Raw genomic sequence first — 19627 nt, 5'->3', positions numbered from 1 at the left:
ACCCGAAGTGTCAGAACAAGAAAATCTCAGATAAGCAGAGGAGAAGGATGGTGAGAACAGTCCAAGTCCAAAGACATAAATCATCATCTTGCTGCAGATGGAGTCACTGTGCACTTTACACACAAGCCAAACTAATTAAATGTGAATGTTAAAGAGTTTGGCATGTTTTTTTATTCCTGTTTTTTTTTATTTGAACCTAAAACTGAACGTATTTATGGTTTTCAACATCAAATTTGTAAGCAAACAACAGAAAACAAGAGAAAATGATAACACAAATGTCTGGAACCAACAGCTGGCAGCAGTTACAAATCTGAACTTGTGAAAAACATTCTGTAGTCATTTTGCTTCGGGCTGTTTTAAAAGAGTTAACCTATAACTGGATCCAATTTTTGTCAGGGTGGAATACAGCGACAATAACACATTAGAGGGAAAGATGAGAGGATTCTTCACTTCAGGCTGAAAGAGTAAAAACGGGCTTTTCCTGCTTCACATTGTTGCTGTAATGCAACCTGGCTCATCTGCACTACTGTTTCAACTGCTTTACTGCACATCACTGCATTCATTGATCTTACACGTTCACTATAAACCAGTTTTAAGATCCTGCACTTTAAAATCTTTATATTGTTTTTTAATTTGATATATTTTTCAAATTAGTTTCTATTCTATCAACCTTTATCTTTTGTACAAACGTCTTTAAAATCTATAATATTACAAATAATCATTATGCATTCACTTACATTTTCAGTTAAAAAAATAATTAAAAGTTTAGATACACACATTTTAGACATGAATGTTGTGGCAATACTGTATTAGGGTTTTAATAATTTCCTTGAACTGTTGAACCTCTTTTTATAATGCAAAATAAGCTACAAAATGGAAAAAAATAAATAAAAAGGAATATTTAAGACTTTGCCACATTTCAATACGTTAAAAACACGATATTTTGTTTAAATTTATGTATTTTTAAATGTAATAATATTCTATTTTTCTTTTATCTTTTGTACACTAACATTTACACTTGTGTTTAAACTTTGTAGACAAGAAAGTCATGGCAACATTAGGTTTTTAATGATTTCTTTGAAATGTTCAACTTTTTTATGGGCCAGAATAAGCTACAAAATGTAGCAATGAAGAAGACCCAAAACTGCCATCTTTAGGTAAAATAATATTGTTCGGGTGGTCAGGAACCTATTTAAAACGCACCAAGGCACAGACCTGCCAAGAGCTGGAAGAATCTCTGCTTCAAAACAAACACATTCTGAGTGAAGATGAGGCATCTGTTAAGCATGGTGGTGGTAGCATCATGTTTTTTCCATCCACTTTGTACAATGTACACACAGTGTCCATTAGTAGCAACACAGCTCCACTCTAAATGACTAAAAGTAAACGTAAATGGAGCCTAATAGAGGAAAAAACTTTATGCCATGTCTGACCTGGAGTATAGAGCAGAATGTCGACAGCTTGAGGAGAGGGCAGGTTCAGACTGGGGTTAATCTTATGCTTCAGGGTCTCAGCTGTAGTTTTGGGGACCATCATAGGCACTGTTAAAACATTGATTAGAAAAAAGAAAATTCAATTAGATTATTACATGGAATATAATAAATATATAATTTGCACAGTGAGAACTGGTTAAGTATATATATATATTTAAATATATATAATTTTACTAACCTTCATTTTTCATTTTGTCAAAGAACGCCAGTTTAGAAGCAGAATAAATAGCTTTCTGAGACTGAAGACATCCAACCACAGCGTCCATCAACAGAGCGTTTGTCAAAGCCTGCTGTACATACTGAGGGTCCTGTAAAGTTTATAGGGAGATTATATGGGTTTTATAGTCAGACTTATCACAAATAAACATGACTTAAATACATTTCAACATCTATTCATTTCAATATCTAAAGTAGAAGAAATTAACCTGGAGATTAACTAATTTAATCAGCTTTTTTTTCCTCATTTTTACATCATACACACCTTGTGTTCATCTGCCATTTTCCTCCCCGCCCACATCTCCTTGATCATCAGGTGCCACAGGTCGCACTCAGATTTCAGATTAGCCTCGAATGTCTCCCTCCTTCGGCTGGTCTTGATCTTCAGGGAGGGGATTCTCAGTAGAAGGAAAGGAGCAGATGATATCTTCACTTCCTAAATTAAACGAAATGGACAATGACAAAGATCAGTAATGTGTTAAAACTACAATTATACTATTTCTGCACCTTTTCTCTAACTGTATATGCTGCTGTAACAATGCAAATGTTCTGATTGGAATAATAAAAGGCTTTTTACCGCCACTGTGCAGTGCACTCTGTTGATGACGTATGTCTGGTTCACTGAAAAGCACCACGAGTTCTTTAGGTGGAAAAGTGCTATCAGTAATATAGTGCAAGGCCAATTAAGGGTTAAAACTTAAGAGAGTTGGATATATCTTCGCCACATACAGTATTTCCCATGGAACAACTTGTCAAAAAAATTGAAAAATTGAGTTAATATATTACTTTATACTATATTTTGTTAATTTTAGGTTCTTTCCTTTTTTTGGATGCCTATGTTTTTCCATTTTTTCTATTTAAAATATTATTGCATTCTTTTTTTTATATCTGAAAGCAATTTTAAGCTTTAGTTTTTTGATACAGTAAAAAAAAAAAAAGCTCTATGGTCTTACCTCAATGTCCCTGAACTTGGCCACCTCCACATAACCCGGTCGTCCCTCGGTGAGCAGGAAGAGTCGGCGCTGGGTCATGGCGATCTTGCCAACTCCATGGCTGGTCTTCACCGATGTGGAGACCTTGTACACACACTCGTTAGTTTCCAAGTGTTCCAGAACTGAGGTGGGCAGATCCACATCCTGGGCCTCAGCCTCCGTCTCCTTCCAGATGGTGTAGAAGTAACGGAAGACCTCGGGGTCCACCTGCTTCAGCTGACCTGTAGGAGGGAACGTGCAGACAGCAGGAATATTATTTCATATTCGACCTCAAAAACAGTAGAGAAAAACAAGGCAAACGATTGGTAGTTGTTATAATTAGTACATGTGGAGATGCTACAGATGTTGATGTTAATACAACATTGACCATGATGGTTGAGGCCTGGAGATGTCCAATCAGAAAAAGCTGCTAAAAAAAGAAAAAAAAAAAGAAGGAATTTTAAAATATACTGATAAAAAAAATCAGCATCAATATCGCTTCAAGAAAAAAAAAAAAAGAACTCTGAATCTGGATTTATGCACTGAATTCTAATAAAATGTCGTCTGAGTGTTATCAAAATGAAAATCATAAACAAACACAATATAAAAGCAAATAGTTGCAACAGTTACACTGCTCAATTCTTTTGATTAAGCAGACTAAAGCCCTATCCGGACGGGATTAGTTTATCAGGAGGACGTCTTTGAAAAATTTCACACTTCTTCTACTCAGGGATAAAACTCCTGCATCTGGACTGCAATTAAAAAAACAGGAGAACCAGTGATTTTTTTTTAGGCTTTCTCGGTCACATGACATCAGTAGCGTTCAGTAGCTCCTCCATTTCCACTCGCAAACTGCAAATAGCATAAAATACAGCGCAGGTAGACGCAAAAACATGGGCTTATAAAAAGCATCTACCTTAATAATAATAATTAAAAAAATACAACAAAGGTAACTATATAACACATATATACAAAAAGATTCACAATACTTTCATCGAATGATCTTTTAAATTGTGACTCGTAGGGGTGGGCGATATGGCTCTAAAATAATATCACGATATTTCAGGGTATTTTTGCGATAACGATATACGTGGCGATATAGGAAAACAGAAAAATAAATAATTAATTTTAGGAATATAGTATAATAGTATAACAGCATAATCATAATGTGGCAAAATAAATAATATAGCATCAAATAATATAATGCAGCAAAAAAAATATTGCAGAATATTTAGTGCATGCATATAAACTGCAAACTAAAACAATTATACAATAAATACACCTAAAGCTTCACAGTAAATAGTAGACTACTTTTAAGACAGAACATCTCTATTATCACGATATGAATTTTTAATATCACGATATTTCTGTGTCACGATATATTGTATACGATATAATATTGCCCACCCCTAGTGACTCGTATAATGATCAGACCATATTTTATTAGTAGTCACTGCAGAAATCTTCCAAATTCTTCCGAAGAGTTTGCTAACTTTTACTTTTACATTAAAAGGCAGCTACAAAACATCTGTAATCAGATACATGATACATAATCATTCACAGAAACAGTCATCTGATAATAGTGCAGTAAAAATCTCCTACAACCATGACAGTACCAACAATACAGAGAGGTGGATTATATATTTTAGTCCTCGCTGTTCTTTTTTTTCTAACTCATGCAGTTTTTTTTAAATCATGCATGCTCCTCTACATTCCTCAACACACAAAAGGAAGAATGTCTAGAAGACACACACACACACACACACACACTCATGCTGTGTGTGAACACACAAAAAAAAAAACCACAAACTAGTTCCACCAGTCTTTCTCCAGGAACTCCCAGCTGAAAAAGAAGATTTTTTTTTAACCTAAAAGGAAAATAATTAACTAGCGTCATGCCGGCGTGACCTATCACACAGGCCGAGAGCGGAGAAGTTAAACAGCAAACAGGGTTAAGGATTAAAGCAAACAGTTAAAAGGCTTGAATCAAATCCGGCTGTAAACGAGCGAAGCAGTTCCCCCCACACACACACACGCGGAGCTGCGGCACGCCTTACCATTCGGAGAGGAATCAAGGTAAAAAACAGACTGGGCTGAAAGCTTCCCCGCAGACTTCACACCTGGCAAACCACATTCACTCTGATCAGGGTGATCAGGAGCAGAACACACACAGTCCAGTTACATCTGTACAGATTCAAGCTTAGCATACTGCAGATCATCACTGTCCAGTAAAAAAAACAAGTATCTCCAAAACAGCAACTTTATAGAACAAATAAAACCTTCTAAAACTTCAAACAGAAGTCAGTTCATCATTTTAGGTAATTTTGAAGTATTTCTATTGGTCTGTTCATCGAAAAATTTTGGCACAGTGTACGATACACACTGTCTGTTCAAATAATGCAGTATACTAAAAATAAAATAAAATAAAAATAAAGATACTTGTTTTTCATTGGACAGTGATGATATACACTCACTGAGTACTTATATATAATATAGTAATTAATATTTTTCCTCCTCCTTTATTACAGGCCAGGAGCTTCACGTTAAACATAATTATTTTTCATGTGATTAAATTACATGTTAAATGTGATTTTGAGCACTTAAAAAAGACAAGTTTCTTTGATTTTACCAAATTGAAAAGCTCTGGAATATTATAATAAAGAGGAAGATGGATGATCTCAAGCCATCAAACCAAACCAAGCTGAACTGCTTGTTGATTTTTTTGCACCAGGAGTAAAGCAGCATAAAGTTATCCAAAAGCAGTGTGTAAGACTGGTGGAGGAGAACATCAAGGGTATTCCACTAAATATTGATTTCTGAACTCTTAAAATTTTATGAATATGAACTTGTTTTTGGGAGAAATGTTGTCTGTAGGTTATAGAATAAAACAGCACTAATTTTAATTAAACATATATCTATAAATGAATTGGTCTTATATCATATCATATGTCCACTCTCTTTAGTTGTGGGTTCCAAAAGCAGTGTTCCTAATAAAATGCTCAGTGAGTGTATATTTGCAGTATTCTGAATATTGGATCAAGAAATTAAGAATCATGACAGAAAAGCAGGAAGAGCAAGGCAATAGGAGCACACCCTGGAAAACAATAAATAGCACAGAGTATAATATATGTGATAAAATAGAATTTTACATATCAGGAAGGAAATTTCTAAATAGACCAGTCAGAGGAAGAGATGGTTTATTTTGTGGGCAATATACTGAGACTGTTTCATTCGCTCTCATTGCTCACTTTCACGTTAAGTTTAAAAGACAGCTTATGAAAAAAGAGACATAATTAACCTTAACTACATTTTTGTCATTTTAAGGCTATATTATGCCACTGATACACAGCTTAATATACAATAAAATATACTCACAATGCAATTACACTGTTTAAAATGGCAATTATATTTTATTAAATAGTACTTTACTAAAGAAGATATTGGGTATGTTTTCAGGCAGCATACTATTTAATGTTGATATTTTGGTGTGTTTAATGGCAGCAATTCTTTGTCAATATTGCGAGTAGCATCACAGTGCTAACGCTCAGAGGAAAGCTCAGCGACTCGGTTCTGATACATCAGCTAACAGACGCAGACTTGTGCTGATCTCCATCACCCTAGGAGTGATAAGAGGATGAAAGTGCGAAATCTACTGTAACCACCCAGAGAGAGCAAGGCTGATTGTGCTCTCTCAGACTCTGGTAGCCGATAGCAAGCTGCATGACCGGGATTCCAAAGTCGTTACATTTGCCTTGTGTAATATATGAAATATATACGTAATATATGAACACAAAAGAAGTATGAAGCAAGCGAGGACTCCTATCTGGAGTAACATTTTACCTTGGATATTTAACTTGTGTACATAGCCCAACACTGCTGAATAGCATTAGCCGCTAACCACAGAGTATATTGAACTGTAGTCTGTGTGTTTACCATGTTTAAAATAAGCTACGTGGGACAAACCGCAAGCTGATAGGATCCGCTCTGGCTTACAGGAACACTCAGGGTTCCTCAGTGTAGCGCTGTTAGGCGGCGTTTACTAGCGCTAAGCTCTGCTGCTAACCTCGCTAAAATATTGGAAATCTAAGCTTACTGTGAATAAATGGAAGCGCTTTACTCACCCAAATAAACAGGAGAGAAAGTTTTTCAGGAGAGAAATCTGTGAAGATTAACATCCTGTTCCTTACTATTCATTACTACTGACCCCTGTTCCTTACTATTATGAAATAATATGAAAAATAGATCAGAAAATAGACGTTCACTGATATATAACGAATATAGCGCCACAAAAATACGCGAAAAATACGGTACACTGTTTATTAGACAGCCAATAGACTTGCACTTACCCACAGTGAGAGCCTCAAACAGTCGCGTGATGGTTCCCAGGTCCTTCACGATGCCCGATTCCTGCACACGGCGTATAAAATCATCCACCAGCATGTGAGTCCGCGGCAGCTCGAACTTCTTCACTGAGCCGCCGTCCTCGAGTCGCGCCTGCTCGCTGCTCTTCTTCACCCTGCTGATTAACCGCTTCAGATCCGGCCGCCGGTCGGCCGAGGTCCGCTCGCTGGGCTGCAGGGAGTCCACTAAAGTCGTCACCAGATCCACTGGGAAGATGTCCGTGTCCGTTCTGTACAGGTTCTGGAAGTCAGCCAGAGCGTCTAAGCGTTTACCAGCCACAGAGTTCACAAGACCACGCAGATAGTAGTAGCGGGCCAGCAGTGAGGAGTCCTCCGGCGACACCACAGAAATTACCTTACTGAGCTGATTAATGAGGTCAAGGTAGTAGTTCTGGACATAGTGAAAAGCCAGTGGAGGAGGGAATTCTGGGAGTTTGAACGTCTTCAGCGGCTTTGATGGAAATTTGAAACCTGTCGAGATACAGGACAGAATAAAGAGATTGAGAAGAGATTGAGAGTTGAGAATATTGATAAATAATTCAGGAATAAAATAATCAACTATAATCCTGTTCTATACAGGGTTCGTGCATCATTTTAAAAGTCAAATTTAATGCTTTTTAAGACCTTTTAAAAGACCTCAATAAATATAATATAAGACTCAAAAACGTAGTCGTAATTTCTTTGGTAACCTTAGTTCTTTTCCCACTAATTTTAGCAAGCTTATAATAATAGTAGCTAACTAATAGCTAATAATATAGTAGCTATATTGCCGCTACTGTTGGCTAGCTCTCCGCTAACATTAGTTCTCTCTCCGGTAACGTTAGCTAGCTCACCGCTAATGTTAATATGTCCTTTCCCTTCGGCATTAAACAGACTTTCTGAAAATGTAATACCTAAAACACATTAACAGTAAATTTAAGACAATTTAGGACCTTAATAACCCAGATTTTAATTTAAGATATTTTGAGATATTTTATATTTTAAGGACCAGCGGGAACCCTGCTATAAAATCTACAGGGATGCGTTTACACACTCCAAAGTTCAGTCTCAGAAACTGGAGCATTTCCTGCTTTGCAACCTCAAACACATTAATAGATTTTAAGGGCTGGACTTTGAACAGAAAAACAGACAACATGATGGATTATTGTTATTCCAGGCTGAAATAGAATATCACGGACCTTTACACATGGAAAAAGCTTAAAGTAATGAACTATAGAGTAGACTGGGCACAGATTTAAACATATAGGTTTGGAGGTGAATTTTGATTATTATTTTGTGTATTATATCCAGAGATATATAGTTATGATGTATTAAAATGCTGTTACTGTACTCTAAAAATAATACTTCAGTAGATACAGATACCACATTTTAGTACTTAAGTACAGTAGTGAAGTAAAAATAGGTGAAAAATACAAAAGTATAGAAATCAACACTTTGCCCAAATGATTAAAGGTCATAGAAATAGGTACAGATGCTTTAGATTTAAACTTTTTTATGGAGAAGCAGCCTCTACAGTTCAGACCTGCTCTGTATGTGGCTGCTCTGTCACTCTGTAATGGGCTCTTCATTAAGGACAGCTGGCGGATAGGTCCGCTCAGAGCGCGCTCCTCCAGCAGGTTTGGAAGACTCATGCCCAACCTCTTACTCAGTCGGTTTTCTGGACCCGTGTACTTGCGTGCCATCTCCTGCATGGTGGGCCTACGTGGAGAATCAGACATGGTCCTCGTTCTGAAAAACAGAGAGTATAGGTGTAAAATCACAGATTCTGGGATATGCAGCAATAGAGAAAAATGTGTGTGTTAAAGAAAGGGAATTAGTATTAGAGTAAAAAACTTCCTTGCTTTATTATTATCCTAAAATAAGTAGCAACATCACCAATCGAGAACGGATTGCCACCAGAGTAAAAAAATGGAAATGAATTATCAGCACTGAGTGAATTAGCACAGCTATAAAGAACCAGTTACCTGTAAGCTTGTGAGCGAGTGTTGTTCTCCATGCGCGAGAATGCATCCATCTTCCTGTTCAAACGTTCTCTCAGGAAAGAATGAAACATGTGTGTGTCCAAAACCTTCAAACATAAAGATACACACATGAACACATTTATGTACTACTTTTATTTAAATAAGGAGGTTAAAGCATAAAAACCTTTAATACAGATACAACAAAATGATGCTTATCTTTTTTATAATCTTTATTTCACTGTTCTTTCTAAAAAATATATATATTTACTTCTATTTCTGTTTCTTTTTATCCTATTTTCTCCTATTTTCATGCATAAACCTTTATTTAGGGCTATTTCTGCATTTATTTATTTATTTTTATATGTATTGATTGATGCATTTCTACATTTATTTAATTCAACATTTATGCATCTCTACATTTATTATTTCTGTATTTGTATATTTATTTGCTTGTATGTGCATTTAATTCATTTTACTTATGTCATTTTTCATCCTCCGTTTACCTTAACTATAAAACTATATGGAGGACAAAAAATAATCAATAAATTATCCATAAAATAAATACATTAAGAGATATGGTGATACGTAAATACATACATAAAGAAATGGGGAAATAAATGAATAAATAAATGTAGAAATGTTAAAATAAATAAATGACTAAATGCAGAAATAGCCCCAAATAAAGGTTCATGCATGAAAATATTAAATATATTTCTGATATAAATTTGAGTGTGTACCTTTATGACAAAATGTTTTTTATTAATTTACTTATTTATATATCTATACAATTATTTACTCATTTATTTATACATTTGTATATTCATTTATACGTGCATTTATTTATTTATTTATACTTATAACGTTTTGTACTCCTTATAAATCTACAACAAAACATTTGTGTATGTTCAAAACACACAGAAGAGCTAAGATCAGAAACAGGCTTCAAGTTCAGGTTTCCTCTTCCTATTATTAGTTGGTGTGGTGCAGTGGATAACACCACCGCCTGCCAGTGAGCTACCATGTGGGAGACTGGGGTTCAATTCCCATTCAGAGTGACATAGACAATAGGAATAACCTTGTAAACTGCTCTTGATAACTAAACTACAACTAAATGCTGTAAATGTAATGTAATTTCTGTTACTGTATATGAGAATACCGAGTTTATAATTTCTTTACCTTTTTGTAAAACAGCTGATCAGCTGGCTCCTGGGCCCTGAGGAACTCCTCACTGTTAAAAACTCGGTGCTCAAAGTTCAAGTGGTCATGGACATCTCTAATGAGAGTGGGAAACACAAAATCAGATCAGATCAGAATAATTTATCATGTTGATGAGCTATCAGCAGGATGCAGCAGCTTGGGGGTGGAGGAGGAAATCTGGATTTCTACCAAAACTACTGTACCTACTTAAACACTGATAAGACAAATACAAGCAAAAACAAAAACACTTCAAATCCGGAATGTATTGCCCTTCCCAAAACACAAATCATGCATTAGTTATCTGGTGCTGAAAGTGAAACTGAGCTCTGAAAGGAAGCAGCACTAAAGGAATCCAACCTGAAGATGTTAACGATGAGCTCAAGAGTGACGTTGAGGATTTCCATGTTGAGTGTGCGCTGCCACTGCCTCCTGCGCGCCCGGAGATCGCTCAAATCTGAGCTGCTGCCGTGCCGGCACAACTCCAGGTCATGGTGCATCTTCAGCCCTTCTAGTCTATGGATACAGAACCATGCATATCCATGTTAAAGAAAAATACATTTAAGCATGCATACTTTTATCACTAAAATTAATATGTACTTAAATGCATACTAAATTAGTATTATAAAACAATTTACGGCAACTTACGTATATTTCAATTGTAATTAAACTATACTTATATTTGTGCATTTGAGTGTTTTTTCGTATAACTTGTGCAAACTTAAGTAGATTCAAGCAGATTATGTGCTTTTTTAAACATAATTTTAATATACTTGAAGTATATTGATGCACATAGTGTACACTTTAATGACACTGAAAAAAAAAAAAAAAAAAAAAAAAACTACACTAAAATGCACTTTTAGCAGTAATTAATGCCACTACACATATTTTCTATCAACACAACATATAATTTAAATCATAAAAAAAAAAAAAATCTAAATAAAATTTATGGAAATATATAACATGTTTTTTAATGAGTATTTTCAACAGAAAATGCACTTTTAGTATTCTTTATCTAAAGTATCTTAACTATATCTTATTTTTAACAAGGGTGAAAAGTACAGTATCTCTATCTATTACATGTATTGTGTATACAATCTTCATAAATAAACAAACAATCTATTGTAAACTGATATGGGGCTGTTTTAGCTCAGCCATTTCCAGACGTTTTTTTTTTTCTAGGAATCCCTGGATTTAGTTGTTACCATCCAATAGCTAGTCTATGTAATCAGTACAGCAGTCACCATACAATACATTAATCACCATACATTTGCTGGAGTTCACTCCCAACTGTGTTTGAGTTTAATTATCTAGCTGATGGTTTGAGGTTATACTGAAGAAAAAAAGGTAGTCATTATCTTACATTATCCCATCCACTTGGTGTATGATGCTGCCTCCACCATGCTTAACAGCTGGTTTATGTAGAGCACATAGTGTGTTTCTGCCCATCTTAAGCAATATGTTCTCCTAATGTACTGTCAATCTAATGAGTACTGTCAAAAAACAATTTTATGTGGGCACAGAAATGGCGTTTTACCATTTTACAGCACTACTGACTTAATAAACGTTAGCCATGACATAACATGCTATTGCTCATGTCCATGGATATTTGACTTAAACATTACACTAAATTACAGCTTTAAAAAAACAAAAAACAAAATAACTGGACTTACCGTCTTTTAAAACACTCCATGGCAGTCAGCGGCATCTCTGGCAGGTCTGCATCACACGAAGACGAGACCGATCCATCGTCAATGTCTACCAGGATCAGGTCCTCAGTTTCCTGAAGAGGGAAAAGGAGCAACCTTACTCACTATCTGACAAATTTACATCTTTAATTCTTTGTCAGGTTTCCATTTTTGGAATTACTCAACAACCCAACTAACAACTACTTTATGTCTCTCTAAAACCAGATTAGATGAGGAGGCCCAATAGCAGATTCCATTCAAACTTACTGAAGCCACTTCCTCCAGGTGGTGGAGGTGACAGCCCATGATGTAGGCAGTGGGAGCCATGAGGAAGTCCAGCATCTGGCGAGAGAGGACCGGCACGAAGGGGTGCTGCCAGCGTAACGGGTGGATGAAGAACATGAAGCACTCGGCAACCAGACTGAGCTTTGCCCAGTCGGAGGAGAAGAACACCACCCTCTGCTCTGTCAGGATACTGCAGATTACCTGGGAAGATGGGCCAATAGTGTGAATGAGTCAGTGACACACTGATCATTTTTCAGGGATGAAAAAAGGCAAACGTTACATACTATGTTTGACTATATAAATACCTTTGGTTAATAGGCCTTAAATACTGGATGTGGATTGAGGCTAGCCTTGAACTAAAGTGCAGTGGGAACTGGGTTATAGAGGCATTTTCATGAACATGGATTAAGCATAGTTGTACATTTTTTTAATGAAAGGTTCATGTCTTGACCAGTTAGTTTTGGTTTTGTTTTCACACAGCAGTTTAGTAATTTATTTATTTTTTACATTTTTATCCCATTTTCTTCCCAATTTACAAGGCCAATTACCCAACCCCTATCACTAGTGACTAGTGCACCAACACCATGAGGGTAAAGACTAGAACACGCCTACTCCGACACTCTTTTGAACTGCTGCTGATTCAGAAAAAAGCGCAGCGACTCGGTTCTGATACATCAGCTCACAGACGCAGCCTTGTGCTGATCCACATCACCCTAGGAGTGGGATAAGGGGAAAGAGTGTCATGTACTGTACCCACCCAGAGAGAGGAAGGCAAATTGTGCTCTCTCGGGGCTCTGGCAGCTAATGACCAGGAAAGTTGCATGACCAGGATTCGAACCAGTAATCTCCCGATCATACTCCAAATCTCTCTATTCTTTATAATAATAGGTTTGTAGAATGTTAGTTAAGAGATTGGCAAGCTGTTTGGCAGAATTCTAGCTCTCTGACAAGACTCCCTATCTGGACCGAGAACACCTCTTTTGGCTGGACTAAACTCTGTTCCTTTGGTCTGGAAAGTGATTCAAAACCACTTTCACACCTAATGTTTGGTTCGGACTAAACTAGGTAGGTTTGAAAGCACCCCAACACTAGGCATAATTATTAGCACCCAGTTTTTGGGGACTGACCTGTAAGATCTGCTCTGGTCTAAAGCACAGAAATGGTAGATGAAGGTCCAAATCCACCACAGGCCGGTCCATTTCTTCTCGAGGAGGAAGCACGATCGCCAGGGGTTTAAGGTTAAATGCCTAAAAAAAAAGACAAAAAGTCCAAAATCATAGAGCTACAGCAGCTTGTATGTGCAAAAATTATGTCTTTTTTTAACATAATGAATAATTTAACACTAAAGTTGCTCACCACTTGCAGCTGTCCGGGTGGTGGGATGGGCACCAGTGCCAGTTTGGCAGAGAACTCCTTCACCTGCTCCTCAAAGTCAATCATCCGGCAGTTCTTTAACTGAACCAGGAAACTGTTATATAAAGATGATAGATTAAATGTATACAGTGAAGACACTGCTAAAGATATACTGATATGTATGTGCTGTATATTCCAGGTCCATACTCACGAGGACAGACAGTCTCTGAGAGCGTTGTAATATGGGTATTTAGAGATGACACAGATGCCATACGCTGTGTATAGCCGTGGGAGTTTTGAGGAACGGACGCCATTCTGATGTGCACTGCCATCCAGGGAAAACTAAAACACAAGCAAAATGTACTGGATTATCTAAATGCAAATTTTAAAGTGTAATTTACTCAATAGGCTTAATTTACTGAGTATTTTAAGCTGTACTTAGATGCACAGATAGAAAAAACATGATTGAGGCCGAAAGTCTTTTTTTCAACCCTGTTGTTTTGACTAATTTTAAATCATATTATAGCAGCGAGCGGCTGCGAACCCGCTCACACAGACAGATTTGGGACATCATTGGAGGAAATGCTTCATCTGACCAAACTCTTACCTGTAAGGATTTATAATACTGAACCACGACTCCATGCGTCTGATTCCCAAAGACATCCGTAAACACAAGGAAGTGATAAGAGTCGTCCTGATTCTCAGTGGCTACCATCAATCCACCTTATCAAAGAGAAGAGAAATATTATCATCACCATTATATCTTCCAGAAAATCGAAAAAATGAAGTGTAATGGGATGGAGTGCTACAGACTAGTAGCTCTCCAGCCCAGAGGGTTGTTGAACCCAATTGCAGAACAGTTATATAAAAAATAAATAAATAAACACAGCGCTTCTCATGCGAGATCGAACCCGTGTCACCAGGGTCACGGTCCAGCACACTAGCGGTGCCCTTATAAGGTGAATTGGGACACAGCAAGGAAAAAATAAATAAAAATCCCCCTTATAAGGAGGCGGAAAAATGAGAACGGGCGGAAACTAAAGTCACCCTGAGTGCGACAGAGAGAGGGACAGGGGAGGAAAGTAAACAAAAGCTCGCCAGAGAAGCATTTTATTTCTATTTTTTTTTACCATTATCATTCATTATAGTTCAAACAATCTCACAGGCCAGATGTTTCATGCTTGCTGGCCACATCTGGCCCGTGGGAAGCCTATTGCGGACCCCTGGTGTACGCCGATAAGAGACTTTGTCCGTAATAAATCATTTAGGAAGTTTTACCTGGAAAACAGAGCTGAGGAAGAGCAATGAGGTCGATGTTTTTAGGAACACTGAGATCATCCGCACTGCTGATGCTGGAATCGATGGTCTTGGTCCCATTGCTGGAGGACACAGCAGGTCTCTCCCTCTTCTTCTTTAAGAAGGAGCGTCTCCTCTGCACTCTGCTAAACGCTGGAGCGTGCCCGTGACCATCATTCTCGCTTTCCTTAAACACAAACGGTGGTGCGTGGACCTGCAACACTTCAGCTTCCAACGTGGGGAGCTCCTTCTCTTTACCCTGCAGCTGAGCCTGAGAACCAGAGACATTTGTAGAGCAATGCATGTATTAAAGACTTCCCAGGTCATCTGATAATATTTAATTCTGTGCCATAATATACTGAATATACAGTACCAGTCAAAATTTTGGATCGCAGAGAAGAACAACTTTTTAAAATGTTTACTACGTAATTCCATGTGTCCCTTGATTGTTTTAATGTATTTTATATTAATCTACAATGTAGAAAATAAATGAAATAAAGTTGTGTATAGACTTTTGACTGGTATTGTATATGATCCTATGCAATATGAGCAATTTACTCAATCCAATGAACTAGCTGACTTGCAGGGTGTAGTTAAACATTACTCTGTCCTTATCTGTCTGATCACTTTGGGTGGAATGATGTTTCAGCACAGCACAACACAGCACAGAATGAATGAATGAATGAATGAATGAATGAATGAATTGCTTCACTACATAATGACCGATGTGTTGAAAAGAAGTCTAAAGCTACAGGCTTTAGTAGCAACAGACTGCCAGTCCTATATTTCACCAGCAAAGTCAGATTTTTCCTTTTATTATAATGCATAAAATGTCTTAGTCTGAGTAAACTCTGATAAGAACCTAAAAACATTAAATTCCTTAGAAAATATGGATAAAAGACAAACATCCTTCAGATATTAAACAGAGGAGTGTTTGTCAAATCAAGTCAATTCATACAGTATATCAGGCTCTCAAACTCAACAATACAGTACCTGGTATAACTCCTTAAGATTCTCACTGGATGCTCCAACAACCACACAAGCCTCCAGCAGCCCCGATGGGATGTTGTCCGCCATCAGAGGCAGCACTGTCAATCTTCAGAGCAGGTTCCTTCACCAGGATCCTCCAGATCACACGTACAAAGCTGCAGCACTAAAGCTGGTCTTTAGACTGAGATCTTCAGGATCATAATCATCCAGCATGACTGTACACGAAACTGGCTGGACCATTAACCTCCCGTTGTCCTGTTCAGACACATAAGCAGAATGACGGCGTTAAAAAGATGACTCTTTATGAGGAAGTTCTATATGAAGAATACTGAGCAAGCCACCCATTTCTGTAAATGACACACAACCACATATTTGCATGTTGAGTAACATGAGTTCAGTTTGCAGAGGTTTAATGATCAAAATAGCTCAAGCGGTAAACCTCAATTAAATCAAATGCTCTCATGATTTAAAGAAGAATCTCAAACTTTTAATATAAGATAATCAAATCTAATCCAGCTGTCTAATAAAGAATAGAGGCAGTACATTGTGCTCCAATGAACCCATGCTAGTGACACACACCCTTCAGATACATATCAGGCCTGAGGCCAGAGTGAAAATACTTTCACCAAGCATTGTGCAGAAATCCCCTGATCACAGATAAAGACAAGATACTATCAAAAAGAGAGGTTTTTAATTTTAATTGAATTAAAAAAAAACAAAGCCAAACAATAAACAAGGCCGTTTCAAAGTCATTTGAGGGCTCCATGCCAAAAACCTCCTATACCTTACCACACTTTATATCAATATAATATTTTTAACAGTGCAAAAACAGCTTAAATATGTTGCATATACTGCACACAAAGTAATGCGTTTGTGTAATGTGTAAACGGCAGCATATGGCCAGAATCGTCAAGGCAAACAGACAGCGACTGCTTCTATATCACTCCATAGACAGCAGAAGCATTAAACGTGGGATTTAAACACTACAAATATGTTTAAATGTATAAGGAGCTGATATACAGAGAGTATGGCTGTTGTCTTGTCCCTTATCTGGAGTGTTTACACATTTTTAGAGACACAGAGAGAGTGATTTTTCTCTACACCTGATTAATTCACCCTCTTGAGTATCAGGAATATATCTGGATAAGAGCAAACCACATAAAAATGCAAAGAGCCATTTAAAATACAAATCTAATCAGATAAAATACAGATACAAGCCTGATCACTTTAGGAGGTGATCTGAGACAAACTTTAACCACATGCTATACAGTAATAATGTGACTGTGATTTTTGAAAGATGGAAGGGGATAAAATACTCCTAAATAAGCAAACACCAGGAATTCTGTATTTAACGGTGTTGATTTTACATTATTTGACAACCAATTTTTGCTGCATTTCCATCCCATTTATTTGATTAATGATTCAATAAAAATACTAATATATGACGCCACATTTCAATACGATACTCTATTCTAGAATGAAGACGTGCATCATTTAAGAAAACTGGTTATCGGTTGTTAACGGGAAATGTAGGATCATTCCACAGCTATGTTTTTTTACAATCCCATGGAGAGTATGAAGTTTCAAAAGCGTATTCATTTCTGTGCTTTCTTGTGAAAGACGCCCTTAATGCGCATTTCAATGCTGTGTAATAGTTGAGCCTCTCTTAACCTTTGTCTTTTAGTCCCAGCCCAACATCTGGTTTCCACTAGCACACAGATGTCTCACTCACACAGAACCAGGGATCCGTGCCTGGCTGTAACTTACAGAGACCCACAGAGTCCAGAAACACAGCACTGTGGGCCAGGATCCTGTAAGTAGGCTACCAGTATGACTGAGGTAATGTGTTGCACAGAGAGTCTATTCATCCCAATGAGAAAAGTTGTTATGCCACATGATGAGAAGCTGAAAAATAATGGAGTAAAGTAAGAGAGAGAGAGAGAGAGAGAGAGAGAGAGAGAGAGAGAGAGAAAGAGAGAGAGATAAAACAGTTCCAGTTCCTTGCATGTTTATGAATGGGTAAGTTACAAATGTACAAAAGAAAAGTAGAGTTACTAAGAGTTTACAGTGGCTTCAATGCAATTTAAACACTTAAAATGTTATTTTATTGAGATTTTAGGTAACAGATCAACACAAATTAGCACAAAATTGTGAAATTGAACGAAAATGACACACGACACAACAACTACATGTTTAACCTTAAATTAACTGATAGGTTAGTTGTCATGCTAGCGTTAGCAAATAAGCTAATGTTAACTAGCTAAGCTAACGCTAGCTAACTAGTAAAACGCTCAAAAAAATTTAGGTCACTAAAACATTAGTTAGCTTAGATAACTCTAAAATTAAATTTCTGAGGTATAGTTAAATACTAGGAACTCAATAATATAATATTAGCTATTGTTTTACTTCATTTTCTGCAAACTAAAAGCACAAATGTTACATTTAAGTTATTAGTTAAGCTAGCTAGCTGTCATTAACTAGTTAACTAAGTTAGCTAACGCAAGCTAGCTAGCTAGTTAACCTGCACTGTTATATTAGCTAGACACATAAAAATAAGTAAAAATAAATACAAATGTAAAAAAAAAACCTCAATAACATTGTTAGATATTGTTTTACCTCAGTTTCTGCAAACTAAAAGCATAAATACGTTAACTTACATTCAACATTATTAGTTAAGCTAGCTAACGTTAGCTGTCATTAACTAGTTAACTAAGTTGGCTAACGCAAGCTAGCTAGTTAACCAGCACTGTAATATTAGCTAGACACATAAAAATAAGTATTATGTTAGATATTGTTTTACCTCAGTTTCTGCAAACTAAAAGCACAAATAATCTAACTAGCTAGCTAAGTTACATGTTTAGCTAGCTAAAAGCTAAGTTAGTAAGTCAGTTAACTTATAAGTAACGTTAGTTAGTTAACCTACACTGTAATGTTAGCTAGACACATCTTCCTCTCCACGTATGCTCTCACTAAACTAGTACACAGTGCTGTAACTTAATTTACTAAAGAAACATTTCCCAGAACATCATTTATTAATTTGACTTACTAAACTTATACATCTAGTTACCTCTATAGTTAGCTCTCTCTCCTGTATGACACAAAAGTTATGTTAACGCTATTAAGGTTAAATAAAATGCCTCAATACTCAATACAATTATGTTAGATATAGTTTTACCTCAGTTTTTGCAAACTAAATACACAAATAAATACATTTATTAGCTAGTTAACCTAGTCAAGCCTTAAGCTAAGTTAGTTAACAGCTAACGTTAATATCTCACTCTCAACTCACCTCTTCTGCTCTCAATAACTTATTAGTTAACGCTAGTTAGTAGCAACTAACTAGTTAATCTAGCTGTGTGTTTTAAACTACAGTTCAGTGCTGTACTAAAGAAACATATTTAGTGCATATTAAGTATATAAGTTACATATATACAGTTCTTGAAGGCGACATATGTCAGCAGTACATACGTCTCCCGGTATGGAAACACAAAACTGAACTAACCTGATTGCAACACCGGCTGAACTTCCATTTAGCTAGGGTTAAATCCGGACTGAGATTCGAATAAAAGCTCCAGGTTAAAGACCAGGAGCTGGATACTCTGATCGAGGGTTTGTCCTCACAGATAAACTCTCTCTCTGAGTGAAGGAGAGAAGGTTTAGGGAGCGGGAGAACCGCGGTCAGGTCCAGAGACTCCTCCCGCCCTCCTCCAGCTAACCACCGGCCAAACTCCGCCTGCTCCCCGGCTCCACGGCTCCACAGCTCCGGCTCAGAGCGAGCAG

At 36.9% G+C, this 19627-nt stretch overlaps 1 protein-coding gene across 2 annotated transcripts in view; it reads right to left on the bottom strand.

Annotated features, from left to right (window-relative positions):
- Positions 1-19579, bottom strand: part of dennd3a (DENN/MADD domain containing 3a) — a 30378-nt gene extending 10799 nt beyond the window's left edge. The window contains exons 1-19 of one of the 2 annotated variants that reach the window (XM_015608693.3): positions 19350-19579; positions 15851-16102; positions 14840-15128; positions 14169-14284; positions 13773-13903; positions 13565-13676; positions 13336-13455; positions 12191-12409; positions 11909-12018; positions 10596-10751; positions 10218-10314; positions 9045-9148; positions 8603-8808; positions 7027-7551; positions 4738-4800; positions 2663-2922; positions 1975-2145; positions 1672-1801; positions 1434-1541 (exon numbers count right to left, since the gene is read on the bottom strand). In XM_015608693.3, the coding sequence (XP_015464179.3) occupies positions 1434-1541; positions 1672-1801; positions 1975-2145; positions 2663-2922; positions 4738-4800; positions 7027-7551; positions 8603-8808; positions 9045-9148; positions 10218-10314; positions 10596-10751; positions 11909-12018; positions 12191-12409; positions 13336-13455; positions 13565-13676; positions 13773-13903; positions 14169-14284; positions 14840-15128; positions 15851-15934 (3001 nt within the window). In that variant the 5' untranslated portion in view covers positions 15935-16102; positions 19350-19579. The remainder of the gene's footprint in view (positions 1-1433; positions 1542-1671; positions 1802-1974; positions 2146-2662; positions 2923-4737; positions 4801-7026; positions 7552-8602; positions 8809-9044; positions 9149-10217; positions 10315-10595; positions 10752-11908; positions 12019-12190; positions 12410-13335; positions 13456-13564; positions 13677-13772; positions 13904-14168; positions 14285-14839; positions 15129-15850; positions 16103-19349) is intronic. The other variant, XM_007260674.4, reaches the window with a different exon arrangement.
- Between the last annotated feature and the right edge of the window lie 48 nt (positions 19580-19627).

The sequence above is a fragment of the Astyanax mexicanus genome, chromosome 3, assembly GCF_023375975.1.
Source record: "Astyanax mexicanus isolate ESR-SI-001 chromosome 3, AstMex3_surface, whole genome shotgun sequence".
Classification (NCBI taxonomy): domain Eukaryota; kingdom Metazoa; phylum Chordata; class Actinopteri; order Characiformes; family Acestrorhamphidae; genus Astyanax; species Astyanax mexicanus.
The sequence above is the reverse complement of the archived record's forward strand: the minus strand, read 5'-3'. Positions and strand labels throughout refer to the sequence as shown.